The sequence below is a fragment of the Siphateles boraxobius genome, unplaced genomic scaffold, assembly GCF_051911475.1.
Source record: "Siphateles boraxobius isolate OS27281-9 unplaced genomic scaffold, OSU_SipBor_1 41, whole genome shotgun sequence".
Taxonomy (NCBI): domain Eukaryota; kingdom Metazoa; phylum Chordata; class Actinopteri; order Cypriniformes; family Leuciscidae; genus Siphateles; species Siphateles boraxobius.
In genome coordinates, this window is record NW_027509042.1 from 37985184 (window position 1) to 38009240 (window position 24057).

At 40.6% G+C, this 24057-nt stretch overlaps 2 protein-coding genes across 12 annotated transcripts in view; one reads left to right on the top strand and one right to left on the bottom strand.

The window, feature by feature from the left end:
* Positions 1 to 19621, top strand: part of dnah9l (dynein, axonemal, heavy polypeptide 9 like) — a 56650-nt gene extending 37029 nt beyond the window's left edge. Inside the window, exons 59-85 of the mRNA XM_077199466.1 lie at positions 474 to 707; positions 1295 to 1441; positions 1602 to 1715; positions 1898 to 2041; positions 2354 to 2536; positions 3549 to 3650; positions 3773 to 3907; positions 4076 to 4249; positions 4987 to 5222; positions 8981 to 9103; positions 9235 to 9439; positions 9522 to 9686; positions 12036 to 12176; positions 12398 to 12568; positions 12667 to 12789; positions 13286 to 13479; positions 13683 to 13831; positions 14032 to 14159; positions 14237 to 14464; positions 15090 to 15281; positions 15484 to 15603; positions 16804 to 17046; positions 17128 to 17310; positions 17425 to 17540; positions 17897 to 18009; positions 18551 to 18691; positions 18791 to 19621. Coding sequence (XP_077055581.1) covers positions 474 to 707; positions 1295 to 1441; positions 1602 to 1715; positions 1898 to 2041; positions 2354 to 2536; positions 3549 to 3650; positions 3773 to 3907; positions 4076 to 4249; positions 4987 to 5222; positions 8981 to 9103; positions 9235 to 9439; positions 9522 to 9686; positions 12036 to 12176; positions 12398 to 12568; positions 12667 to 12789; positions 13286 to 13479; positions 13683 to 13831; positions 14032 to 14159; positions 14237 to 14464; positions 15090 to 15281; positions 15484 to 15603; positions 16804 to 17046; positions 17128 to 17310; positions 17425 to 17540; positions 17897 to 18009; positions 18551 to 18691; positions 18791 to 19038 — 4452 coding nt within the window. The 3' untranslated portion in view covers positions 19039 to 19621. The remainder of the gene's footprint in view (positions 1 to 473; positions 708 to 1294; positions 1442 to 1601; positions 1716 to 1897; positions 2042 to 2353; positions 2537 to 3548; positions 3651 to 3772; positions 3908 to 4075; positions 4250 to 4986; positions 5223 to 8980; positions 9104 to 9234; positions 9440 to 9521; positions 9687 to 12035; positions 12177 to 12397; positions 12569 to 12666; positions 12790 to 13285; positions 13480 to 13682; positions 13832 to 14031; positions 14160 to 14236; positions 14465 to 15089; positions 15282 to 15483; positions 15604 to 16803; positions 17047 to 17127; positions 17311 to 17424; positions 17541 to 17896; positions 18010 to 18550; positions 18692 to 18790) is intronic.
* A 15-nt stretch (positions 19622 to 19636) lies between these two features.
* The window catches only part of kcnh7a (potassium channel, voltage gated eag related subfamily H, member 7a), a 129800-nt gene continuing 125379 nt past the window's right edge, over positions 19637 to 24057 (bottom strand). For all 11 annotated transcript variants that reach the window (XR_013193055.1, XM_077199476.1, XM_077199472.1 and 8 more), the window contains 3 exons: positions 23362 to 23506; positions 23030 to 23177; positions 19637 to 22160 (listed from right to left, as the gene is read on the bottom strand). Coding sequence is in view for 10 of the 11 variants with exons in the window: in XM_077199476.1 (XP_077055591.1) it covers positions 21879 to 22160; positions 23030 to 23177; positions 23362 to 23506 (575 nt within the window). In the remaining variant the exon portion in view is untranslated. The remainder of the gene's footprint in view (positions 22161 to 23029; positions 23178 to 23361; positions 23507 to 24057) is intronic.

Here is a 24057-nt window from a genome sequence, read left to right on the forward strand (position 1 = left end):
TTTGATTAATTACTTTGAAGTAATTACTTAAAAGATGCGTACTTAATGTACTGTTGTTTAAGGCCAGTAAAAATGTGTATACTTTTATTTAGCAAGGATGTATTAAATTGTTCAAAAGAGACAGTAAAGACATTTATAATGTCACAAAAGGTTTGTTTATAGAAATGCTATTCTTTTAAACTATAATATTAAGAAATGTTTCTTGAGCAGCAAATCAGCATATTGGATCATGTGACACTGAAGATTATGCACAGTAATTATGCTGCAAATTCAGCTTTGCCATCACAGAAATAAATAAAAACATTAAAAACCATATCAAAATAGAAAATTATTATTAAATTATAATAATATTTCACAATATTACTGTTTTTACTGAAACATTAAAACATAAAAACATTGAAAAATCATACCTATCCAAACTTTAAAACAGTAGTCTAAATGCATTTACCAAGACATGCTTTTCTTTTCTGTAGCCAGAGGTGCGAGTGTCCATCAGTGACTTTATCTCGTTCGCTCACACTAGTGTGAATGAAGTCAGTGTAAAGTATCAGCAGAATGAAAAACGTTTCAACTACACCACACCCAAAAGCTTCCTGGAGTTCATGAAACTTTACGGCAACCTGCTGGGGACAAAAAGAAGAGAATTGAGACAGAAGATGGAACGTCTGGAGAACGGCTTGCAGAAACTACTGAACACTGCATCACAGGTCAAACTTACATTTAAAACTTCACACACACAGGGTTTCACCAAAATCTACCAAATTGTATAAAAATGTGACAACCTAATCTTGTGAAAGGATTTCTATTTCTTTTGGTTTAAAGGAATATTTCACTTAAATGAAAATTCTGTTATAATTTACTCACCCAGTTGTTTCAAACCTGTATGAATTTGACACAATGAATGAACACAAAAAATATATTTTGAAGAATGTTGGTAACCAGACAGTTGATGGACCCCACTTTGTATTTTTTTCCTACTATGGAAGTCAATGGGGTCCATCAACTGTCTGGTTACCCATATCCTTCAAAATATCTTCTTGTGTGTTCAGCAGAATAAAGAAATTCATACAGGTTTGGAACAACTTGAGGGTGAGTAAATGATGACAGAAGTTTTATTTTTAACTTAAACCAAGACTGATTGTGCTAGGAGAATGCATCTCATTTTAGAAGCTGAAGGAGCTGCAAAAACTAAAATTAACCTTAAAATAAATGTTAAAAAAAAATCTAATTATGACACCATATTCTCAGTCCTAGAGAATATTTAAGTTTGACATTATCTGGACCTCTCTTTCAGGTGGAGGATCTGAAGGCTAAACTGGCCACACAGGAAGTGGAGTTGCAGCTAAGAAATACTGATACTGAAGCTCTCATCGCTAAAATTGGCCAACAGAGTGAAAAACTCAGTCAGGAGAGGAGCGTAGCAGATGCAGAGGAGCAAAAAGTGAGACACGCACATAAAGATATTCCCACCCTAATGCACAAAATCACACGCATCACCATATTAGAATATCACATGATTCCCTTTCCTTGTTTGTTTATATTAATAATTGCTATTGATGAGTATGTATCTGGGAAAGACATCATAATGATTGCAATATCAGGTAGAAGCAATCCAAGCAGAAGTGACCAAACAGCAGCAAGAGACTGAAGCAGATTTGTGGAAAGCAGAACCAGCTTTACAGGCAGCTAATGCAGCTCTCAACACACTCAACAGGGTGTGTATTTGTGTGTGGAGTGTATGTATGTACTTGACTATAGTTTGGGGACTAACGGGTGTGCTTTGTCTTTTGTATTGAACGGTCCCCACACTCAATATCCAAATGCTTTGTTTTGTTGAGCAGACTTGATTTGTTTTGTCCAGAGTAATTGTGAATTGTGAATGTATGTGTGTGTATAGCTGAATCTAACAGAGTTGCGGACGTTTCCGAATCCTCCCGCCATCGTATCGAATGTGTCTGCAGCTGTTCTGGTGCTCCTGGCTCCTGGTGGCCGTATCCCAAAGGATCGCAGCTGGAAAGCATCTAAAGTTGTCATGAGTAAAGTGAGTGTGTGTAGAGCTGACATTTAAGATTTATTCTCATGGTCATACGTGCAAATGTTTCTGACATTTAACTTTAACCATCTTCTTGAAATCTGGGGTTTACCTCGTTTTCCATCTATAAGCAAAAGGCTGAAATTTACTTAAATTGCCAAAATTTGAGATCAAAAAAATGTTAGCGAATCTTGAGTATTTAAGTTTTCAAATGACATTGATTGTTGATATGTAATAATGAATAATTTGGCAGTGAAACTACTGTATACTGTAAGCAGGTTATGCAAAGAGGTTATGCCTTTTCTTTCGGTGTGTGTTTAGGTGGATGACTTCTTACAGGCGCTGGTTAATTTCGATAAAGAGCATATCCCTGAAGCCACAGTGCGTGTGATCAAAGACGAGTATCTGAGTGATCCTGAGTTTAATCCAGAGTTTGTCCGGCTGAAATCCTCTGCAGCGGCCGGTCTCTGTGCCTGGGTCATTAACATCATCCGCTTCCACGAGGTTCTGCTCACTTACAAGCATTAATAACTATTTATAATTATCAATAATATGTAATTATAATATATATTATATATTATATAACTATTGAAGTAGTAACTATTTAAACCAAGTTCAAAAATGCAAGATTTTAAAAATGAATGCCTATGTAAACACTTTTGCACAAACTAAGACAGAGAATGCTGCTCTATGTAGAACTTTAGATTAACTGAATTAATGTCTTGTGTGGGATTCTCATTGAGTTTTTGTGATTGTATCGTTTACAGTGTGTTTTTTTGCTTCCCTCCTCCATGCTGTTCTGTCCAGACGTATGTGAGTAAACACTTGCTAATCTGTTCAGATCAATAAATTATACAACAACATAATACTGGACATTATATATTATATAACTATTGAAGTAGTAACTATTTATACCAAGTTACTAAGAACATTTCAACGCAACCCAACAGATTATATATGAATGTTTAAACTGGTTTAATTTGAATTAATATAGAATCTCTATAAGTATATACATAACTATTCAAAAGTTGATGATAATAAGAAATGTTTCTTGAGCACCACATCAAAGTCAAAGTCAACTTTATTGTCATTTTTAGCACATTGCATGGCAATTGTTAAAAACAAAACACAGTTCCAGTTCAGCATTAAGGATCATGTGACTGAAGACTGGAGTAATGGCTGCTGAAAATTAAATTTTTTAATATTTTAAAGTAGAAAACAGTTATTTTGCATCGTAATAATATTTCACAATATTGCTATTTTTACTGTATTTTTGATCAAAGAAATGTAGCCTTGGTGAAGACTTCTTTCAAAAACCCACATTGACCCAAAACTTTTGAACAGTAGAGTATGTAGTCAACTGTGATTTATTTTTGCATCTTCAAGTGTTTAAATGTCTGCCAATAATTCTATTTAGCCGAAGAATCATCCATCTTCAGTTCAATCCAGTGCTCTGTAAACCATTCTAACGTGCTGGTATGTGTTTGTGTGTTTAAATGTGTTTGGGTTTAATAAGGTGTTCTGTGAGGTGGAGGTGAAGAGGATGTGTCTGTCTCAGGCCAATGCTGACTTGGCAGAGGCTGCAGAAAAGTTAGAGGTCATCAGAAAGAAGCTGACCGTAAGTCTCTCTCTCTCTCACTTGCTCTCACTCTCTCTGTCTCTCTCCACCACAATATCCTATCAGCATTTCACAAAAATACACCATGTAATGTCAAATGTGTGTGTGTGTGGAATGTGGAGGAGTTGGATGGTAGTTTGGACACACTGAAAGCTGCGTTTGAAAAAGCAACCTCAGAGAAACTCCGCTGTCAGGATGAGGTGAACCACACCAACAACACCATCAAGCTGGCCAACCGTCTGGTCAAGGGTTTAGAGGTCAGAATACAATACACTTGTTTTGTTTTTTGGACAATAGTTGTATGTTTAAATTTTAATGAAAAATTCTACTATACATGCAACTTCATGGTGCATACTATATGTGCATTGCTAGTAGGGATCAATCATTTATTTAAATCTTCCATATGTTTTTGTGAAATATTTCAGTCAGAAAATGTCCGCTGGGTTCACTCTGTGGCTCAGTACCGCGAGCAGGAATCCACTCTGTGTGGAGACGTTCTCCTCACTGCAGCCTTCATCTCATACGCTGGCTCATTCTCAAAGAGATACAGAGAGGAGTTACTCCATAACCTCTGGATGCCTTACCTGCGCGCCCAAAAGGTAAGTGTGGGATAGAGAAAATCAGTATTCAAGATCAACAGTTTCACAGTTATTTTCTCCATATCAAAAGGGGATTGTGGTGCTAAAATGTGTATTGTTTCACCTGTTCAAGTTTTGAAACCTCAAACTGCATAGAGTACAAGCCTTGTACAAGAGGAAATTATTATTATTTGCTAATTATTTAAGTTAGTTTTTCAGTAACTGTTGTTGGTTTTGTTTAGTATTCAATTTACTTTGAATTTATTTTATTTCAGTTTACGAAAATGTTTTTTAACCAATAGGTTTAGACTTAGTTTCAGTTTTCTTTCACGAAATTGGCCAGGCTGAATGGTTCAAAGAACGGTAAGGAATGGTTTCAGTTACAGTAGTCAACATTTGAAGTGGATCAAAAAAGTTAATCAAAGTTGTCCTGTGACAAGAACAGGTATTGTTCAAAATTCATGTATAACTTTGATGAAAGGTTTTGATCCACTTTGATCCAAATGTTGACTACAGTATTTCGGCTGGGCCAGATCGGCACGGAACGGAAGGGTTAAGCACAGTTAAGAGAACTGTTTGGTCCGATGGTGGAAAAGTGACTGTGTTTAATACATCTTGCAGGTTTGTTGTCAGGTCCATTGTAGAGGGCCCTTCCCATCCTTCAGTAACAGGATGTTATTCTAAACTTATAAGGATATACGTATTAGTATACAAAATAAATCTGTTATTCTCTTTCTCCATTTCCTGATGACTTTCAGGTCCCCATCCCTATGACTGAGGGCTTAGATCCCATCTCCATGTTAACTGATGGCGCTACCATTGCGAAGTGGAATAACGAGGGCTTGCCGGGGGATAAGATATCTACTCAGAACGCCACTGTACTGACCAACTGTGAGCGCTGGCCTCTGCTCATTGACCCCCAGCTGCAGGGCATCAAGTGGCTCAAGAGTCGCTATGGCAACAGCCTGAAGGTCATTAACCTCAGCCAGAAGGGGTGAGCGGTTGATGAACATACCTCAGAAATTACGTCCCAAGAGGTTTCACACAATGTGAAAATAGTGACCTTATAAATATTGCATTATTTTATATATATATATATATATTACACTCACCTAAAGGATTATTAGGAACACCTGTTCAATTTCTCATTAATGCAATTATCTAATCAACCAATCACATGGCAGTTGCTTCAATGCATTTAGGGGTGTGGTCCTGGTCAAGACAATCTCCTGAACTCCAAACTGAATGTCAGAATGGGAAAGAAAGGTGATTTAAGCAATTTTGAGCGTGGCATGGTTGTTGGTGCCAGACGGGCTGGTCTGAGTTTTTCACAATCAGCTCAGTAACTGTGATTTTCACGCACAACCATTTCTAGGGTTTACAAAGAATGGTGTGAAAAGGGAAAATCATCCAGTATGCGGGAGTCCTGTGGGCGAAAATGCCTTGTTGATGCTAGAGGTCAGAGGAGAATGGGCCGACTGATTCAAGCTGATAGAAGACCAACATTGACTGAAATAACCACTTGTTACAACCGAGGTATGCAGCAAAGCATTTGTGAAGTCACAACATGCACAACCTTGAGGCGGATGGGATACAACAGCAGAAGACCCCACCGGGTACCACTCATCTCCACTACAAATAGGAAAAAGAGGCTACAATTTGCAAGAGCTCACCAAAATTGGACAGTTGAAGACTGGAAAAATGTTGCCTGGTCTGATGAGTCTCGATTTCTGTAGAGACATTCAGATGGTAGAGTCAGAATTTGGCGTAAACAGAATGAGAACATGGATCCATCATGCCTTGTTACCACTGTGCAGGCTGCTGGTGCTGGTGTAATGGTGTGGGGGATGTTTTCTTGGCACACTTTAGGCCCCTTAGTGCCAATTGGGCATTGTTTAAATGCCACGGCCTACCCGAGCATTGTTTCTGACCATGTCCATCCCTTTATGGCCACCATGTACCCATCCTCTGATGGCTACCTCCAGCAGGATAATGCACCATGTCACAAAGCTCGAATCATTTCAAATTGTTTTCTTGAACATGACAATTTGTTCCCTTTCGTTGTCACTCCGAGTTACGTCGGATGACGACGAATGGGGTTTCGCTTAGAACGCCTATCGACTTTGAGTATTTCAAAACGAGCCAATGGCAAAGAAATGCCATGGGTCTGCGGAATTTGCATAGCGTATCTCCGCCTTACCTCGTGGGTATAAAAGGAGGACGCCGGCAACAGGCAGATATGTTTTCGCTTCGGAGCCAAGAGTATTTCTTCACTCCACAGTCATCTCTGACTTCGCTCTACGAGACGAGCTTCTCTCTCCGGTATTGGTGTGACGACGATCTGCAGCGAGCTCACAGTGCCTGCTGATCTGTGCAGTGATCTGCCAGTGTGTGTGTGTGTCTCCCTGTGTGCTTCAACATCGCGGAGTTTTTTTCTCCTCTCATAAAAGAGCTCGCACGCGGCACGTCTTTTTAAAGACGACTCGCCCGTGCATTTCTGGTAGCAGCGGTCTGGTATCGGACTCTGATGGGCACGAGCGCTGTCTAGTGTGTTTGGGCTTTGATCATGCTTGATCAGCGCTCGTGGGTGACTCATGTTCTCGCTGGGAACGTGATCATTGCGTCATATATAGGTCGAGACTCGGTGAACTCGCAAGAGTGAGAGTCCCCTCATCCACCCCCCGATCTTCGGCTGGTGGCCAGGGTGACCTGAGGGTTACGGTCTGGATCAAGGTGCCGACTATGTGTCCGTGACCCCAGCCCCCCTCTTCAATGACAGTGCCCGCTAGTGAACTGCTGATTCCCGCGAGTCTACCCTCTGTTGGCCCGCGTGTTTCAGTTGAAGCTACAGAGGAAGATGCCATGCCTGTTGCAGCATCACTAGGTGGGTTTGAGTCTTCTGGAAGTGAGGGCTCGTCATAGCTGCCACCTTCCGGTGTGCATACGGCTGTGCCTGAGTCTGATCCGGAGATGACGACCATGCTTTCCTGGGACGATGGGTTTTGGGTAAGGCCGCCGACCCTCGTCCACGGCAAACCCCAATACCTCTCTTCCCGGACGTGCATGATGAGATCTCGAAGTCCAAGAAGACCCCCTTGTCTTCTCGGGACCGCTCGCTGATCTCATCCGCCTTTCCTCCCCTCGATGGGGCCGCTGCCCATGGGTACACTGGGGTCCCCCCGGCTGAACGCTCTGTTGCGATGCTATGTGTCCTCAGAGTGCTTCTTCTCGGCGCAATCCTAAGCACCCGCCCGTGGCCTGTAGTTTTTCGTCTACGCTTGTGGCGAGATCCTATAGCGCCACGGGACTGGCAGCCGTCTCACTGCATGCCATGGTCATTCTGCTGGTCCACCTGACCCAGATGCTCATGGACCTGCACGAGGGCGGGACTGACCCAGGGCTCTTCACTAAGCTGCGCGCCGCCACTGACCTTGCTCTCTGAGCGACGAAAGTGGCCGTACGCTCCCTGGGTCAGGTGATGCTCACCATTCTGTGGCTGAACCTGTCTGATGTGCTGGATGTCGCGCGGACCCGTCTGTCCGACATTCCCATATCCCAGGTCGGCCTCTTCGCCCATGAGCAGACTGAGGTTGATTCTGTCCCGACGGCCCCGCCGTCCGCTCATATCCCTCGGTCTGCCCACCGCCAAAGGCGCCCTCCCGCGGCTCCCACCCCGCCCGTTCACGGGCCGGCTCTGGAGGCCGCGGTCGGACGCCACAGTCCTCTCCAGCCCCGCACTCCGCTACACGCCGGGTTAAGCGGCGCTCTTGAGATGGGCTCCTCAGAGATGGGACTCAGTTCTTTCCAGGAGTTGGTAGCAGGACCACTCCTTTCCCCGGGGGAGGGCCGGGGAAGAATCCTTATTCTCCAAAGAGCTGACTCTCCCGTCTCTGAGCACAGAGTTCTCGGACGTCACAGAGCGACGCCCACAAGCCGTGCTCTCCTCGTCCCCCTCTGTCCCAGAGGTGGTTGACATGGCGTGCCGTCCACGTACCGCTTCGCCCCTGTCCCCCTCTGTCGCCAGACCCCTGGCAGAGCAGGCCCCCGCGGGACGACCAGCCTGGTCCTCCCCTGGCCCCTCTGCCAGGGCGCGGTTGCTAACTGTGCCCCCACATCGGGCCGCTATGCCGTCCACGTCTGGGCCAGTTACTCCGCTTCGCTGCCCCTCCGGGGGGACGCCTGTGGTTCGCATGATCCCGCTGGTTCAGTTACTGGGAGCCTGGTTAGAGCTTCCCCGTCTGTCCCGCTGGGTCGCGCGGACCATAAGGCTCGGCTATGTGATTCAGTTCGCACGGTCTCCTCCCCGCTTGGGGTGTCCGCTCCACTTTTGTCGGTGGCTATGCCCCCATCAGGAGAGCAGAGATTGCCACCCTGTTGACGAAGGGTGCAATCGAGACTGTCCCTCCAGGGTTGGGCACATTTAAATTCATATATATATATGTGTGTGTGTGTGTATATGTGTGTATATATATATGTGTATATGTATATTTATTTCATTTTTAAGATAAAATCTCCGTGTTTTATTGTGCACCAAATGGTTTTTTTCATAATCTTTCAACAAAATGCAATAACTGTCTCTGTGTACATTTTATGGATTTAATCCTGATGGATAAAATCAAATCCTGTCCAACATTATCTCCATATAAATAATGTTTCATTTAACAAGGGAAGTAAATGCATTGCTAATGCCATTTCATGTTGTCTTCGTATTTATTTTAGTATTTAATTTTGTCTGTGACGTTGTTGCTACAGGTATGTGGATGTGATTGAACAGGCCGTGGTCTCAGGACAGCCTGTATTGATTGAGAATCTGGAGGAGACAATTGAACCAGTAATTGATCCACTACTGGGCCGACACACCATCAAGAAGGGCAGGTAAAGCAACACAACACAACAACACACAGCATTTCACAAAATATAATACAAAAACAGAAAAAGTGTATCAATATTGCAGTATAACAAACCGTTATCTTTCCCTCATAATGCCATTCTTCTCCCCTCTGCAGATGTATTAAAGTGGGGGATAAGGAATGTTATTTCCATCCTGACTTCCGTCTGATTCTGCACACTAAGCTGGCAAACCCGCACTATAAACCTGAGATCCAGGCCCAGACCACCCTCATCAACTTTACCGTCACACGGGACGGGCTCGAGGACCAGCTGCTCGCGGAGGTGGTCAACCTGGAAAGACCAGACCTTGAACATCTCAAGGTGTGTGTGTGGACTTGTTTAGTCAGACCTGGACACGCTTTTGAGTGAAGTGTTACTGATAGTTATCTTTGTGTATCTGCAGTCTGAACTGACTAAACAACAGAACACATTTAAAATCGAGTTAAAACAGCTTGAGGATGAGTTACTGACACGTCTCTCCGCGGCTGAGAATAACTTCCTGGGAGACAACGTTCTGGTCGAGAAACTCGAGAGCACTAAACACACAGCTGCCGAGATTGAGATGAAGGTTTGTGTATTTTCAACAGTTTTTCCTGGAAAATTGAATATGGTGAGCTAACATGGAACTCCTTCCTCCACTATTTGTCACTGATCCACATAAGCTCTGTTCCAACCCAAGTGAGCTGCCTCGCTGCTGTAGCCATGTTGGATCCTTATAGTTAGATCGAACCTGCTGACATTTTGGCATTTTCTGCACGGGTTTTGTGGGAATTGATTGCACTACCATTCAAAAGTTTGTGGTCGATAATATTTCTTTCTTTTATTTAAAGTTCCAGTCCGTAACTTTTTTGGGTTAAAAATTATCCAAAATAAATTGAGCAAGTACATAACTAGCCAGTGTTCAAAACTATCTGCTTGCCTTAGCTCGATTCAAAATGGTAAGCTTGTAATAATGTTTTTAATTCCAGTGGTACTTGTGGATTTCCGCAGGAAATTCAAGCATGTCTTTGCGTCATTACGTCACATCTGTACATATTAAGAAGGAGTCTCGGCTAGTAGGCTATATTGCGTTTGAGGATGTTGGAGCTGGAGATTTATAGCCTTTTCTCACAGCACTTGATGTAATTAAACTTAAATTTTCACCCATTGTAAAATACAAAAGACTTGGTCCGGACTTTGGAGTAGCTGCAGAAAAAAAGAGACTGCAACCGGGCCCATGAGAAGACAAGGATAAATATCTGAAGGGCATTAAATGTAGTCACGCAATGCTGATGTTGTTAACATTAACAATTTGAGATCAAAGTATAATTTGCACTGTTTGACGTGATATGATAAGCGATCGTTAGATTTAATCAGCACGATTTACTGCAATGCTTTTTTCCCCTTAGTTCAGGTCAGAACAAAAGTGGATGTTACTTGTTCAGATGACATTTTCAGGTGAAAATACTTATGTTGGTCATACTTCCAAAAAGTAGAATCTGTGATTCCTAATGACAGTATCCACACCGGCACGGTGACTGACAGCCGCACATTCTCCTCAAAAGATTGGATTCATCCACGCTGTGCCATGCCGAGGCACAACCCACGTAAAGTTGATAATTCTGCGAATAACTGCAGTTGCAGATTTCGAACAGAGATGTCGACAGAGGAAAAACTACCGACTGCCGCTTTAAAGGGGCATTCAGCAAATATTTCAACTTAATAAAACCTTTTAGAAATCATTTGGATGGTTTAATAACCTGTTCCGGTGAGAATGGTGACTTTCCCGGCTCCCCTCAGCGTTCTACGCAGAAAACCAACCTTGCAAAATGGGGACTTCCGTAAGTTGGAAATAGGAAGTCTCGTGAGAAGCGAGAACGAGCAGGAAGCACAAACTGCTTTACGGCAATTTCGACATAAACACACACGCCGCCCTCAATGTGAATGATGTATTACCCACCTCGGTAGACACAGCTCCACACGATAAAGTTGGCCGGCTCCGATAATAACAAATGCACATGAGCAGCGGTAGAAAGCGGGAGGAGGGTGCCTCAAGTGAGTTTTTTTACGACATTGTTGTGATATATACGCCTCACAGCTGTAGGTGGAGCTCGTTGCCACAGAAAACATGCCACAACAAAAGTGAAAATCAGCGAAGAAATAGCTAGAGTTGCCGAATGCCCCTTTAAGAAGGATATATTAAATTGATCAAAAGTAGCAGTAAATACTTTTACATTTTTACAAAATGATAATAATTCTATATATAATATATATAATAAATAAATAAATGCTTATCTTTTGAGCTTTTAATTCATCAAAAATCCTGGAAAAAATATATTAGAATGATTTAAAAAAAAAGATCCTGTGACACTAAAGAATGGAATTTGCCATCACAGGTATAAATTACATATAATTCGTTAAAAATTTAAAACAAAAGTTCATTTCACAATATCACAGTTTTTTTTACAGTATTTTTGACCACATAAATGCAGCCTTGGTGAGCTGAAGTTCTCACAAATGTTCAAAAAACATTAAAACATATTATTGACTGAAACATTTTGAATGGCAGTGCAAGACATTTTACAATCTGTTGAGCTGAACTATACACTTGATACTGTAGCTCAAGCATAATAATCAAATGAGCCAATATACAAAATAAACATGATGTTTATATATGTGTAATGTAGAGAACTTTGTGACCACAGAATTGACATGTCTACTACTAACAGATTGGCCCAAACAAAGTATTGTATAATATAGCTTAATTTTGAAGAGTCTTCATGTTGGGAGCTTTGCTAGGCTCTCTGAGGTTTAGGAGTGAGCTATTATTGTTGGTTTTTAACCTAGAGAACATTAGACAAGCCAGAGATTTCGAGTTTTCTTTTTAGTTGGCACTTGTTGTTTCTTCTTGGTCTGATTCTGCTTTTGTGCTGTGTAGGTGTTGGAGGCGAAGGTTAATGAGGTGAAGATTAATGAGGCTCGTGAGCACTACCGGGCCGTGGCTGTCAGAGCATCCCTGCTCTACTTCATCATTAATGACCTTAACAAGATCAACCCCATGTACCAGTTCTCCCTCAAGGTCTGGCCTTGTTTGTGTGTGTCTGTGTATTCATTCTTTAAGACAGGTGTTCAGGTCTTCCTGCAAATATTTCAAGTGTAATTTGTGCGCAATTATCATCACCAGAAAGTCCCACCCCCGACTAAACTCAGCTTAGATAGTGTTGCTGTGTTGGGTTTTGTGTGATGCTCAGTCTCGCACTTTTCAGGGAAATCACTTTGCATGTTATCTTCGTTCTGCAGGCATTTAACGTTGTGTTCCACAAGGCAGTGCAGAACGCAGATGCCTCTTCAGATGTAAAGACCCGTGTAAACACACTGATTGATTGTATCACCTTCTCTACGTTTAATTACATCAACAGAGGCTTGTTTGAGAGAGACAAGCTCACCTTCGCAGCACAGCTTACATTTCAGGTAATGCAGGCTGGGTTAAACACACACACATTATAATGGATTGGTGAGTTTTTTTTTTTGTCCTGACACATACTTTTTGTGACTTTTGTGTGTATCAGTTGTTGTTAATGAGTAAAGAGGTGGATCCTCGGGAGCTGGACTTTTTGCTGCGCTTCAACATTGACCATAGTTATGTCAGCACAGTCGACTTCCTTTCCAACACCGCCTGGAGTGCTGTTAAAGTAAGCACAAACCTAGAAACACACACACACACACAAGCACAAGCTCAAGAAGGTGACAATTATCACCTGCCACACTCCTGGGGCCTGGACGTGGAAAAGTACTTAGTGCCACGTCAGGTTTCAAGCAGACGTACACACTGTTCCTTGTGGGAGAGACTCAGAGCTCTGCAGGAATTTGAAAATCTAAGCTATTCTTGTCGCTCGCCATTCTCAAGTTAAGCATTTAGACGTTGACTGGTGCTCTTTTATATGTTAATGACATTAATTAGGCGGCGTTTACAAGGCGGAGATCTGAAACCATTCAGCTGCGCTCAATTTTAAGATCATTTGTTTTTTATAAATGTCAAATCTGGAAGAGAGGCGTATGCACTTTTTTTTGTGGGCATGTTTGTTCTCTGAATTACACGTACGCACATTTGATAAATGATTGTAAGATCAAATGTTGGACAGTTTCTATGCAACATTTTATAAATGAGGCCCCTGGTGTCTTCTGCAGACAATGAGCTTCACCGATGAGTTTCGTGGTCTGGACCGGGACATCGAGGGTTCACCCAAACGCTGGAAGAAAGTTGTGGAGTCAGAGTGTCCAGAGAAAGAGAAACTCCCTCAGGAATGGAAAAGCAAGAGTTCCCTCCAGAAACTCATCCTTATGAGAGCTCTTCGACCCGACCGAATGACGTACGCTGTCCGGTAAGTCTATGAGGTGTAGTATGTGTTTATTAAAGACAGAATGAATTATGTTTAATAATAATAATGTTTAATTTATATAGCGCCTTTCACAAGCTCAAGTTTGAAGGCCATTAGACTTTCGCTCATCTTCGGAAAACAAATGGTGATAAATATTCTCTTATACGTTTTGTCCATCCATTGAACAAATGTGTGTGTGTGTGTAGGAACTTTGTGGAAGAGAAACTAGGTGTGCAGTACACCGAGAGCAGGAAGATGGAGTTTGCACGTTCATTCAAAGAGTGCGGTCCTGCTTCCCCTGTATTCTTCATCCTGTCCCCTGGAGTGGACCCCCTAAAAGATGTCGAGTCCCTGGGTAAAAATACATACTTTTACTTCATGCATGAATCTTTAATGTTTAGCTTGTCAAAGAGAGTGTGCCATCATCTTGACTGTGGTACTGCATGATGACCCTGCACTGGTTCAGAAAAACATTAGATTTGAATACGATATGCCTAAAACCAGTGTTTGAACTGACATTGTGAAGAAAGCCTGTGTATTCATGTCCATGTTTAGGCAAGAAGCTGGGTTTCACAATAGACCTGGGGAAGCTCCATAATGTGTCTCTAGGACAGGGCCAGGAATCTGTGGCTGAACTTGCCATGGAAAAGGCCTCTAGAGAGGGCCACTGGGTCATTTTACAGGTGTGTCATGATCTATATATGGTAGATCTCTGTTGTTTTATGCATATAACTTATGCAAATGCATGCATTTCTTCTAGAACATTCACCTGGTGGCAAAGTGGCTGGGAAGTCTTGAGAAGCTTCTTGAATGTTGCTGTGAGAACAGTCACCAAGACTACAGAGTGTTCATGAGTGCAGAACCCTCTCCCACTCCACAGGAACACATCATTCCACAGGGAATTCTGGAAAATTCCATCAAAATCACTAACGAGCCACCCACAGGCATGCTGGCCAACCTACATGCTGCTCTGGACAACTTTGATCAGGTTAAACCAAATGAACTCAAGTCGTGGTGACATTTCTTTCTTTTTATCATGCTGTGCTGTTGGATCAAGCCACAATGAAATGCTAGTGGTCCAAAATCCTGCTTAAATAGCTGTATATTAAACATCAAATATGTTTTGATAGGCTGTGACGAACAAAGGAACACAATTTTGTAAGGCTTCAGACTTGTCAAGAATGAGATGTATACCCAGCTAGCAAAAAGTCGTTTATTAGACTTTGAATAGACGTAAATCTTCAACATCTATTGCAACTTTTCAAAGTTGAAAACAGGTCGATCTTCAACATATAAATGGAATATGTAAAACTCTTTCAAATTATTTGAGATAATAATGAACATGGTTTGGTCGTTTGTTTTTCTCTGTTATTTTAGCACGTATAACAGACTTATCCTGTCTTAGATTTTCAATTGAAAACATGTGGTCTTAGATGATCAGTTGAAATCACGTTGTAAACTAGTCCAAGGTGGACCGACTTATTTTCAACCAAATTTCAACGTTGAAAGACGGTAATTGTTTACTGGGTAGTAACATGATTAGGTCAAATGAGAATATTGCATTACATGAACTCTTTTGGTTACATGCAAATTTGTTTGTGTTGTGAATGCAGGACATTCTGGACCAGTGTTCCCGTGAGCAGGAGTTTAAGACCATCCTGTTCTCGCTGTGTTATTTTCACGCTTGTGTGGCTGAAAGGAGGAAATTTGGGCCACAGGGCTGGAACAGGAAGTACCCTTTTAACACAGGGGATCTAACCATATCAGTAAATGTGCTTTACAACTACCTAGAAGCCAACTCACAGGTGTGTAATTAACAGAAAACCAAATCCTCCATTCAAATCTCCATAGGCCTCACTAGAAACATTGTGATCTATAATCCATATTTTATGTGTATGTAACTGATATAAACATGGAAATCATTTTGGAAGAGCCACTAATTCTACTTATATGGTGAGAGAGTGTGTATGTAATACTGAGCCATGTAAACAAACCTGTGTTGCACAGGTACCATGGGAAGACCTTCGTTACCTGTTTGGTGAGATCATGTATGGAGGTCACATTACTGATGACTGGGACAGGAGACTGTGCAGAACTTACCTGGAAGAATACATGCAACCTAATCAGGTGTGCACACACACACACACACACACACACACACACACACACACACACACACACACACACACACACACACACACACACACACACACACACACACACACACACACACACACACACACACACACACACACACTAAATGGCGGTACACTTGGTTGAGTGTTTGTGCAAAGACTGTGGTAAAATACAAGTCAGCATGGTAATATTTTATTTGATTGATCAGTCCAGAAGACTTGATCCACTTAATTTAAGATTTAGATTAGATTAGTGCTAGATAATAGCAAAACAATTATTATAAAGAATCATCACTTAAGTACATTTACAAAAAATTGTTTATCTATCTTTTATAATGCACATACTAATGTTGTGATGCTTAAATCCACTGATAGCATTTAAAATGATTGATCTTAGTTTTTAGTGGGGATGGACTATATATTGATACCAATCGCTTATTGGCCATTATTATTATTGTTATTATTATTTTATTAATGTCTGTATTTTTCAAAATTGAAAAATATACGTTCATATGCATTTGACATATTTTTACATTTAGGTTATTTCAGCTGTTGTCCAATGGTCACTTAAAATGAATCTTTAAAAACACTACTAATTTAATAACAGGTAAATGGAAATTTTAGCAAACCTCAAAAAGATTATCCATTTTTCAGACTGTACATTACAAATTCACTTTTAGCATTTAAAATGATTTTTTTTGTGTTGTATTTTACATTTATTTAGACAAAAAAGTATTGAATTGGTGACACTTTACAATAAGGTCCCCTTAGTTAATGCATAACAATGAGCAAATTTATTACTGTATTTATAAATCTTCGTTAACTTGAGTTAATAAAAATACATCTGTACATTTGTTAGTCCATGTCAGCTCAGGTCCATTAAACAATATTAACAGATACAACTTTTGGTTCTACTTATGTATTGGTAAATGTTGAAACTAACATGAACTATGATTAATACATGCTTTAGTTAACATGAGCTAACACTGAAAAATACTTCTAATGTTGTTAACTAATTAAACACATGGAACCTTATTGTAAAGTATTACTATTGAATTTTATTATCTTCCATTTATTGGCCAAAACATGAAAATAATAATCGGTTTATCTGTATTGGATAATTTGATTTTCAATATTGGTTGATCCCAATTATTTCGTCTAACAAACAAAAACTAAATCGCTGTCCTTTCAGTTCGACAGGAAGTTGTCACTGGCCCCAGGATTAGTTGTGCCTTCTAACTTGGATTACCAAGGCTATCATGCGTACATAGATGAGATGCTTCCCCACGAAAGCCCAGTGCATTATGGGCTTCATCCAAACGCTGAGATTGAGTTTCTTACAGTGACGTCAGACAGCCTCTTCCACACTCTTCTGGAGCTGCAGTACAGAGACTCCAACATGGGTGAAGGAGCCTCACAGACCGCTGAAGAGAAGGTCTGGTTCTGAGCTTTTGAAAGATCATTGGTTGTGGTGACGGATAGCTTTCTACAAAGGTTTAAGCCATTGCTGTTTCAGGTGAAGACAATCTTGGATGACATCCTGGAGAAGCTACCAGAAGAGTACAACATGTCTGACATCACGTCCAAAACAGCCGAACGCTCGCCCTACATTCTGGTGTGTTTCCAGGAGTGTGAGCGTATGAACATGCTCCTCAATGAAATCAGACGCTCGCTCAAAGAGCTGGACCTGGGGCTAAAGGTGTGCTGTTATTGGATTTTTTTTCTGTGCCAGTTTATTATCAAATAATGAACTCTGCTTGGTCACGGCTTTTGAGGATTAGCGTAAACCTTATTTTCTTCTTTTCTCTGGCAGGGAGAGCTGGCAATTTCATCCGAGATGGAGCAGATACAGACAGCTTTGTTTTTTGATAATGTTCCCGATACCTGGACCAGACTGGCCTACCCCTCTATATACAGCCTCGGACAGTGGTAAGCAGTATCATTGATATACTATTATAGTTATTTTTAATTAATGTTTTTGATTTGATTATTTTAATTTTAGTTAAAGTTTCAGTAAATTTGTTGTGTGCCTTTGTAGTTTTTTTAGTACCTCAACTTTAAAAAGAAAATGATATGAAAGAAATGATGTCTTGGCAATTAGCTGAAATAAAATATTATTAGGATATTATGAGAGTTGATGTTGTATTGTAGGTATTATGTAGATATTATATTTTAGCTGGGCAACTCACTAAGTTTTGGAACTATATAACCGTTGTTGTACTGATTTATGATACCAATCTGTATATGTGATGTCTCTGTGTGTGTGTGTGTGTCTCTCCAATCAGGTACAATGACGTGTTACTGCGCTGTAGAGAGTTAGATAGTTGGACTCATGATCTCTCTCTGCCTAGTGTGGTCTGGATCTCTGGTTTATTTAACCCTCAGTCGTTTCTAACAGGTGCAGTAAAACACAGACAAGCTTATATATAAAGAATTAGAACAATTATAAATATACACAACCATTCAAAAGTTTGGGGTTGGTGTTGATTTAAAAATCTCTTATATGAAAATAGAAGAAAAAAGTTTGATTAAGAAATATAGCATATTTTAAAATGTATTCCTGTGATGGCAAAGCTGAATTTTAAGCAATAATTACTCCAGTGTCACATAATCCTTCAGAAATCATTCTAATATACTGATTTGGTGATCAAGTATCATTTCTTATTATTGTCAATGTTAGTTAAACAGTTGTGCTGCTAAATATTTTTGAGGAAACCATGATACTTTTTTGGGGGATTCTTTGATTAATAGAAAGTTCAAAAGAACAGCATTTATAGGAAATATAAATCTTGTGTAACATTGTTTCTTTACTGTCACTTTAGATCAATTTAATGACAATTCTTCCAACACCCCCCACCCCAAACCTTTGAACAGTAGTGCAAGACATTTCCTTTAGAGGACCTATTCATTTGCATCACACACACTTTATGCCTTTGAAGCTGTGATGCAGAGTTTGGCACGCAAGAACGAATGGCCGCTGGACAAGATGAATTTGACGGTGGATGTGACCAAGAAGTTCAAAGAGGAGTTTAACCAGCCGGCCAGAGAGGGAGCCTACATCTATGGCCTTTACATGGAGGGTCTGTATTTAAATACAACAGTTTTAGCCAATCACAGGGCATTTCCATCAGTCAATCAAAATGCTCATTTGATTCTTAAGTCAGTGTTTGTGACTGCAGGTGCACGCTGGGATATTCAGGGTGGGACAATCGCAGAAGCACGCCTGAAGGAACTGACTCCCAGCATGCCTGTTATAGCTGTTCGAGCCATCCCGAACGACCGCCAAGAGTCGCGCAATACCTATGAATGCCCCGTCTATAAAACCAAACTACGTGCTAACACGTATATCTGGACCTTCAGCCTTAAGACCAGAGAGAGGCCAGCAAAATGGGTTCTTGCAGGGGTCGCTCTGCTGCTTAGTGTGTGATGCTGAGAAACACAGGAAAGGACGTTCATTTATTTAAACAAGGAAAGCTTCTCGTTGGTAAAAACGTCACCTGGTCTTTCTTACTCTACAGTGTGCATCAGTTGAACCAACTTTAAACTGTTTTTAGCCTGATTTGAGCTATAAAAGCAAAATATATTATATTGTTGTCATTTCAGTGGTAATTTACATACAGTGGGATGCAAACCTCCAAGACTTACTGTATGTGAACCTGGAAAATTTTTTTTTTTAGGATTTTGAAAAAGTGAATCAAAGTTATGATGTATATGAATTAGAAATATTAAACTTTTTTTTTTTGTAAATTAATAATGAAAAACAGGAGAAATGTAATAGTGGTCTCATACTTTTGGACCCCACTGTACTGTATGTTATTAACATTTAGATTTGGCAGTCGTTTTTTTCCGCCGATTATATAGAAGCTGTGTACTGTCTCTGTTCATGCTGTGGCCATCTTGGTAACTTTCCAGACTCGCTTCAAGAGGATTTTGCCAATGGAGGTGCATACAAAGTGTCTTGTTTAGGTTTTCCACAGGTTCTTAGAGCAATAAAGTGCTTTTTCCATAAATAATCTTGTGCATCATTGTAAATTAAGCATTCTTTCCTTTATTAATTTACAGAGTTGTGCATTAACTCTAGTAATATTCACAATATACAGCATAAATATAATACATATCAATATACCCAAGGAAGAAAACATTCTAACCTGCTGTTATGTGTTGCATTGTATAAAATACAGTGTCAAACATTTAAAAAAAAAATGCATAAAAACAATTTTGTGAACAGCACTAGTTTTAAAAAGTGACACTGTACAAGATGTTTAAAGAGTTTGTGCAAAAGATCGCAATAATATCGTATCCTTCTCTCGCCCTCTTCCCGCACTGGCACGTGTCCTGGCCTCGTCCCAGAAACACCCCTACGGCAAACCCACTCCGGCCAACTTACTAAAACACGAGACATGACTTGGACCATCTCACAGGAAACTGTTAGGTCAGTGCATGCCGTGATCACAGCGGTCACACGAGCCAGTGACGATGACGGCCAACCACATATCTGTGTGATGAAAGATGAGGATTTAGAGCCTCTTTCGCATACACCGATATGTCATGATGCTCCGCCTCCAGATTTCAGCCAACCAATCAGATCATTAATTCATGCAGAAGCTCTAAATCTGGTGGCCCTATGAGCAAATTACTGAACATGCATACATTTTTCTGCTTTTTTTAGTTTTAGCGGACACTAGGAAGACAGTGTGCTTCAATGCATCTCATTAAATGTGTATTAAGTGATTACTTCTACTAACTAACTTTGGTTAAACATGCAGCCCTCCTACACATGAACTCACTGTCATGTTACACTGCAAGACTAAAAGTGTGTGTTTAGTAGGTTCTGTTAACGTAGATCTATCTTCTGGAAGGCCAGGGATGACTGCTGCTACAAAAGCTAGTGTTTTCTCCTGCAGATCACGTTATCCAGATATATTTCTACAGATAAAAATGAAATAAAACTATAACAATGCTACAGCTTTAGAATGTAAGAAACTTCTAAAATGAATCCGTAAACTGCATAAAGAAATGAGGGACAAAAAGCATGTATAACACAAAATGGCTTTCCACAGGGCCAGTCTTAACCCTGGGTTAAGCAATTGTATTACCTAGCACTGCATTTAACCATGGGAAATGAAGTGTTAACCTTGCTTTAAGAGTGCTAGAATCCAAAAGGTGAGATTTTTTTAGAAACAGATTTAGCTAATCATAAACTGTCTCAGTGCTTACCTTATTAAATATTCATTAACTTTTCTCAAACTGCAACAGCAAACGCGTTAACTGGAGCGGGCCTATGTGGCGGACAAGCAGTTATTAAAACAGGTTGTGAGCTGCATTTGTCAATGCCTATTTATCGGTAAATGAGAATGACAGCAAATAAGATTTACCCAGGATTAGGAATGACCCCTAAAGTGTTAACTGTTTCTGGGGAGATACAGCGTTCATCTGTGGTTTCAATTACCCACCATGAGGGCTAAAGAATGGTCATACTCACTTGGATCAAAAATGTTTTGTCAAATTCAATACTGAGACATGATGTTTCAATACTGACAATGCTAAAATATTGAGTTGGCTCTGAAGGGATAGTGTGTCGTTGAATGTAACAGTGCAGTGGAAATCTGATATGGGCAGAATAAAGTGATATTTTGAGATGATGACAACAGTTTTCATGATGAGGCTTTGCTTCAGTTCAAGTAAAGATTCTTCCTGAATACCAGGAAATTCATAGTTAAATACATGTAAATCTCAAATAGGTAAAGTAAGAACAAAAAAAAAAAAAACGAGCTCACGTCACCAATTTAACAATGCAAGTGTTTTAACAAACATGCAAATAAATAAATAAACACTGCATTTTTATCCCCTTAGCATGCATCTTTCTTTCATTAACATGGTTGTATGTCCAGTGTGTTACTTCCTGATAGGCGCTCTATTTATGTATTTACAAAATGAACAACCTTCAAACTGATTCATTCTGCATTAATGCATCTGCTCAACTGCTTTTGTTTTCAACTATAGCTTTTTTAAGGTAACTATTAGGGACATGGAAGGTTGTTCATTGCATACGACTCTTCGGGTTGGTGTTCTCTACCCTGAGTCTAGCTGTAGAAGGGATGAGGCTGACATTACTGTGGTGTTTGTTCTCTCTGTGCATAGTTACATGAAAGCATACAGGAGTGAGATTCCTCTATGAGGCATTCTTATTCACAATTCAGCTTATTAGAACTCAACCTAGTTGTTATTTGACTCTGCTTCATTACCATAAAAACCTTTGACCTTATGTTACTGCCCTGGAAGCCCAGGATCAGAGGAGGGCCTGTGGAGACCCGCCGTCAATCCGCCTCCGGGGGACGAATCCGGCAGAGACGCTTGTCTGGCTGACATCTGGAAAGATCTTGGCTGCTGTGATGCAGAGAGCTCATTTTCCAATGGTTTCAGTCCCAGGCCCGCCTCCCACTCTGGTTCTGTCACCAATGGAGTCGCCGTGCTGACATCAGAGGTCATCTCCATGGTAACGGCAGGCGTGGAGTCTTTGGCTTTGTAGGCGTTCTCTAGATCAGGACTCTGCAAAGAAGAAAACACATTAAACGCTGCCATTTCTGCCGTTCCAATGCATTATGCTACTGCAAATTCAACCGAAATCAACTGCAATCTCTTCCTTGTCTCCTCCAGCAATGAGAAAATACACTGCAAAAAAAGTCTGGCCAACATAGCCTCCAAAAGCACAGACATACATTTTTTATATATTTTTATTCTGTCAAAATGAAAATATTAATTACAATTAGAAAATGTAAAAGATATTTCAATTAAATGTGTATTATCATATTTATTTTGTTTTATTTATCTATTTTGTAAAGTCATAGTTTTGTTGTAATATCCAGCTTATTTTTCACGTAGGAGCAAATGTGGTAATTTGTAAATTGAATGTGTCTGGCTTCCGGTTATTTTTAGCTGTACAAAACATCTCATTATGCTGCCTGATATTGCAAACTGGTATTTCTTACCAAATTATTTTCATGTACTATAATTATAAACACATTGGTTTGTAGCATTTACTGGACTCTACTGGTTATTCTTCTAGATATTTACCAATAGCGGCTAAGGAACCGTAAGTCTTGCGCATTCACTAAAAACACCTTACTTCCACTATTTTACAGTGTGAATTGTATTAAAACCAGTTTGGGTCAGTTTGACCCGCAAACATCATAATTCTTAATTATAATATAGTATATGGAACACACAAAAATTAAAAAAAGAAGACATAGAAAAATGTTGGGAAATGTCCCCAGATTTCATTTTAGAAATCTGGTCACCTTGCTGTAAGTGTGTTTTCAGTTATTGCAAATGCAGTTGCTAGGGTGGTGGGGTACTCTGAGTGAATAACGTGCTTTATCCACACTAGCTTTCCATATTGAACACAGCCTGTGTGTTACCTGTGTCTGCATGGCGGTGACAGGCTGCACAGGTTTGTGGTACTCTGGGCTGACGGCCACCGTACTGTACGCTGGAGGTCCCAGAGCGCTCTGCCTCTGGAGCAACTGTAAAATAGCCTGGATGTCTGAAGTCATCTGCACTTCCAGCCTACATGAACACACACAGACATATTGACGCAGAAGTACAATACCGTCTGTGACCAGCAGATGGTGGTAAGCACCATTCTATCAATAGCACAAAATGTTCTGGATGTCAAAGTTGATGTTTCAACTTGTTTTCTCTTCATTTATTCTTTCATGTGACCTACTTTAACTCCATTTCGCTCTCTCACCTGTTCAGGTGTTCCTGTAGTAGATCCAGTCTTTGCTCCATTTCACCGAATGTGATGTCACTTTCAGAGTCGTCTCCTCCTTCTCTGTCCTGAGATTTTGCTGAGTCATCTGCATTCCCACAAGGCCATTCTTCAACACGCACATCTAGAGAAACACAAGTCCCAGTGCAATTAATCAAAGACACACACACAAACAAGCCAGATGCACACAAACACATGCACATATATGTAAGTTCAATCCTGCTCGAATGTCAATTGTACTACCTATACACACACACACACACACACACACACACACACACACACACACACACACACACACACACACACACACACACACACACACACACACACACACACACACACACACACACACACACACACACACACACACACACACACACACACACACACACACACACACACACACACACAGAGAGAGATTACATACACACTGTAATAAAACATACAGCACTCCGACAAGACAAATTATACATCGCACACACATACAAAGACACGTACGTCATTAATAATCTCCACACTGCACCAGTGTCCCCTAATATAACAGCCGCAATACCCAGAAGCCAAGAGAATGTGTTTGCCTCAAGATATTACACCAACCTCAGTCTAATCATGAGCTCTAGGGCCGTTTTGTAATATTTAGAGAGCAGAAAAGGAATGAGAGAAGAATAGAGA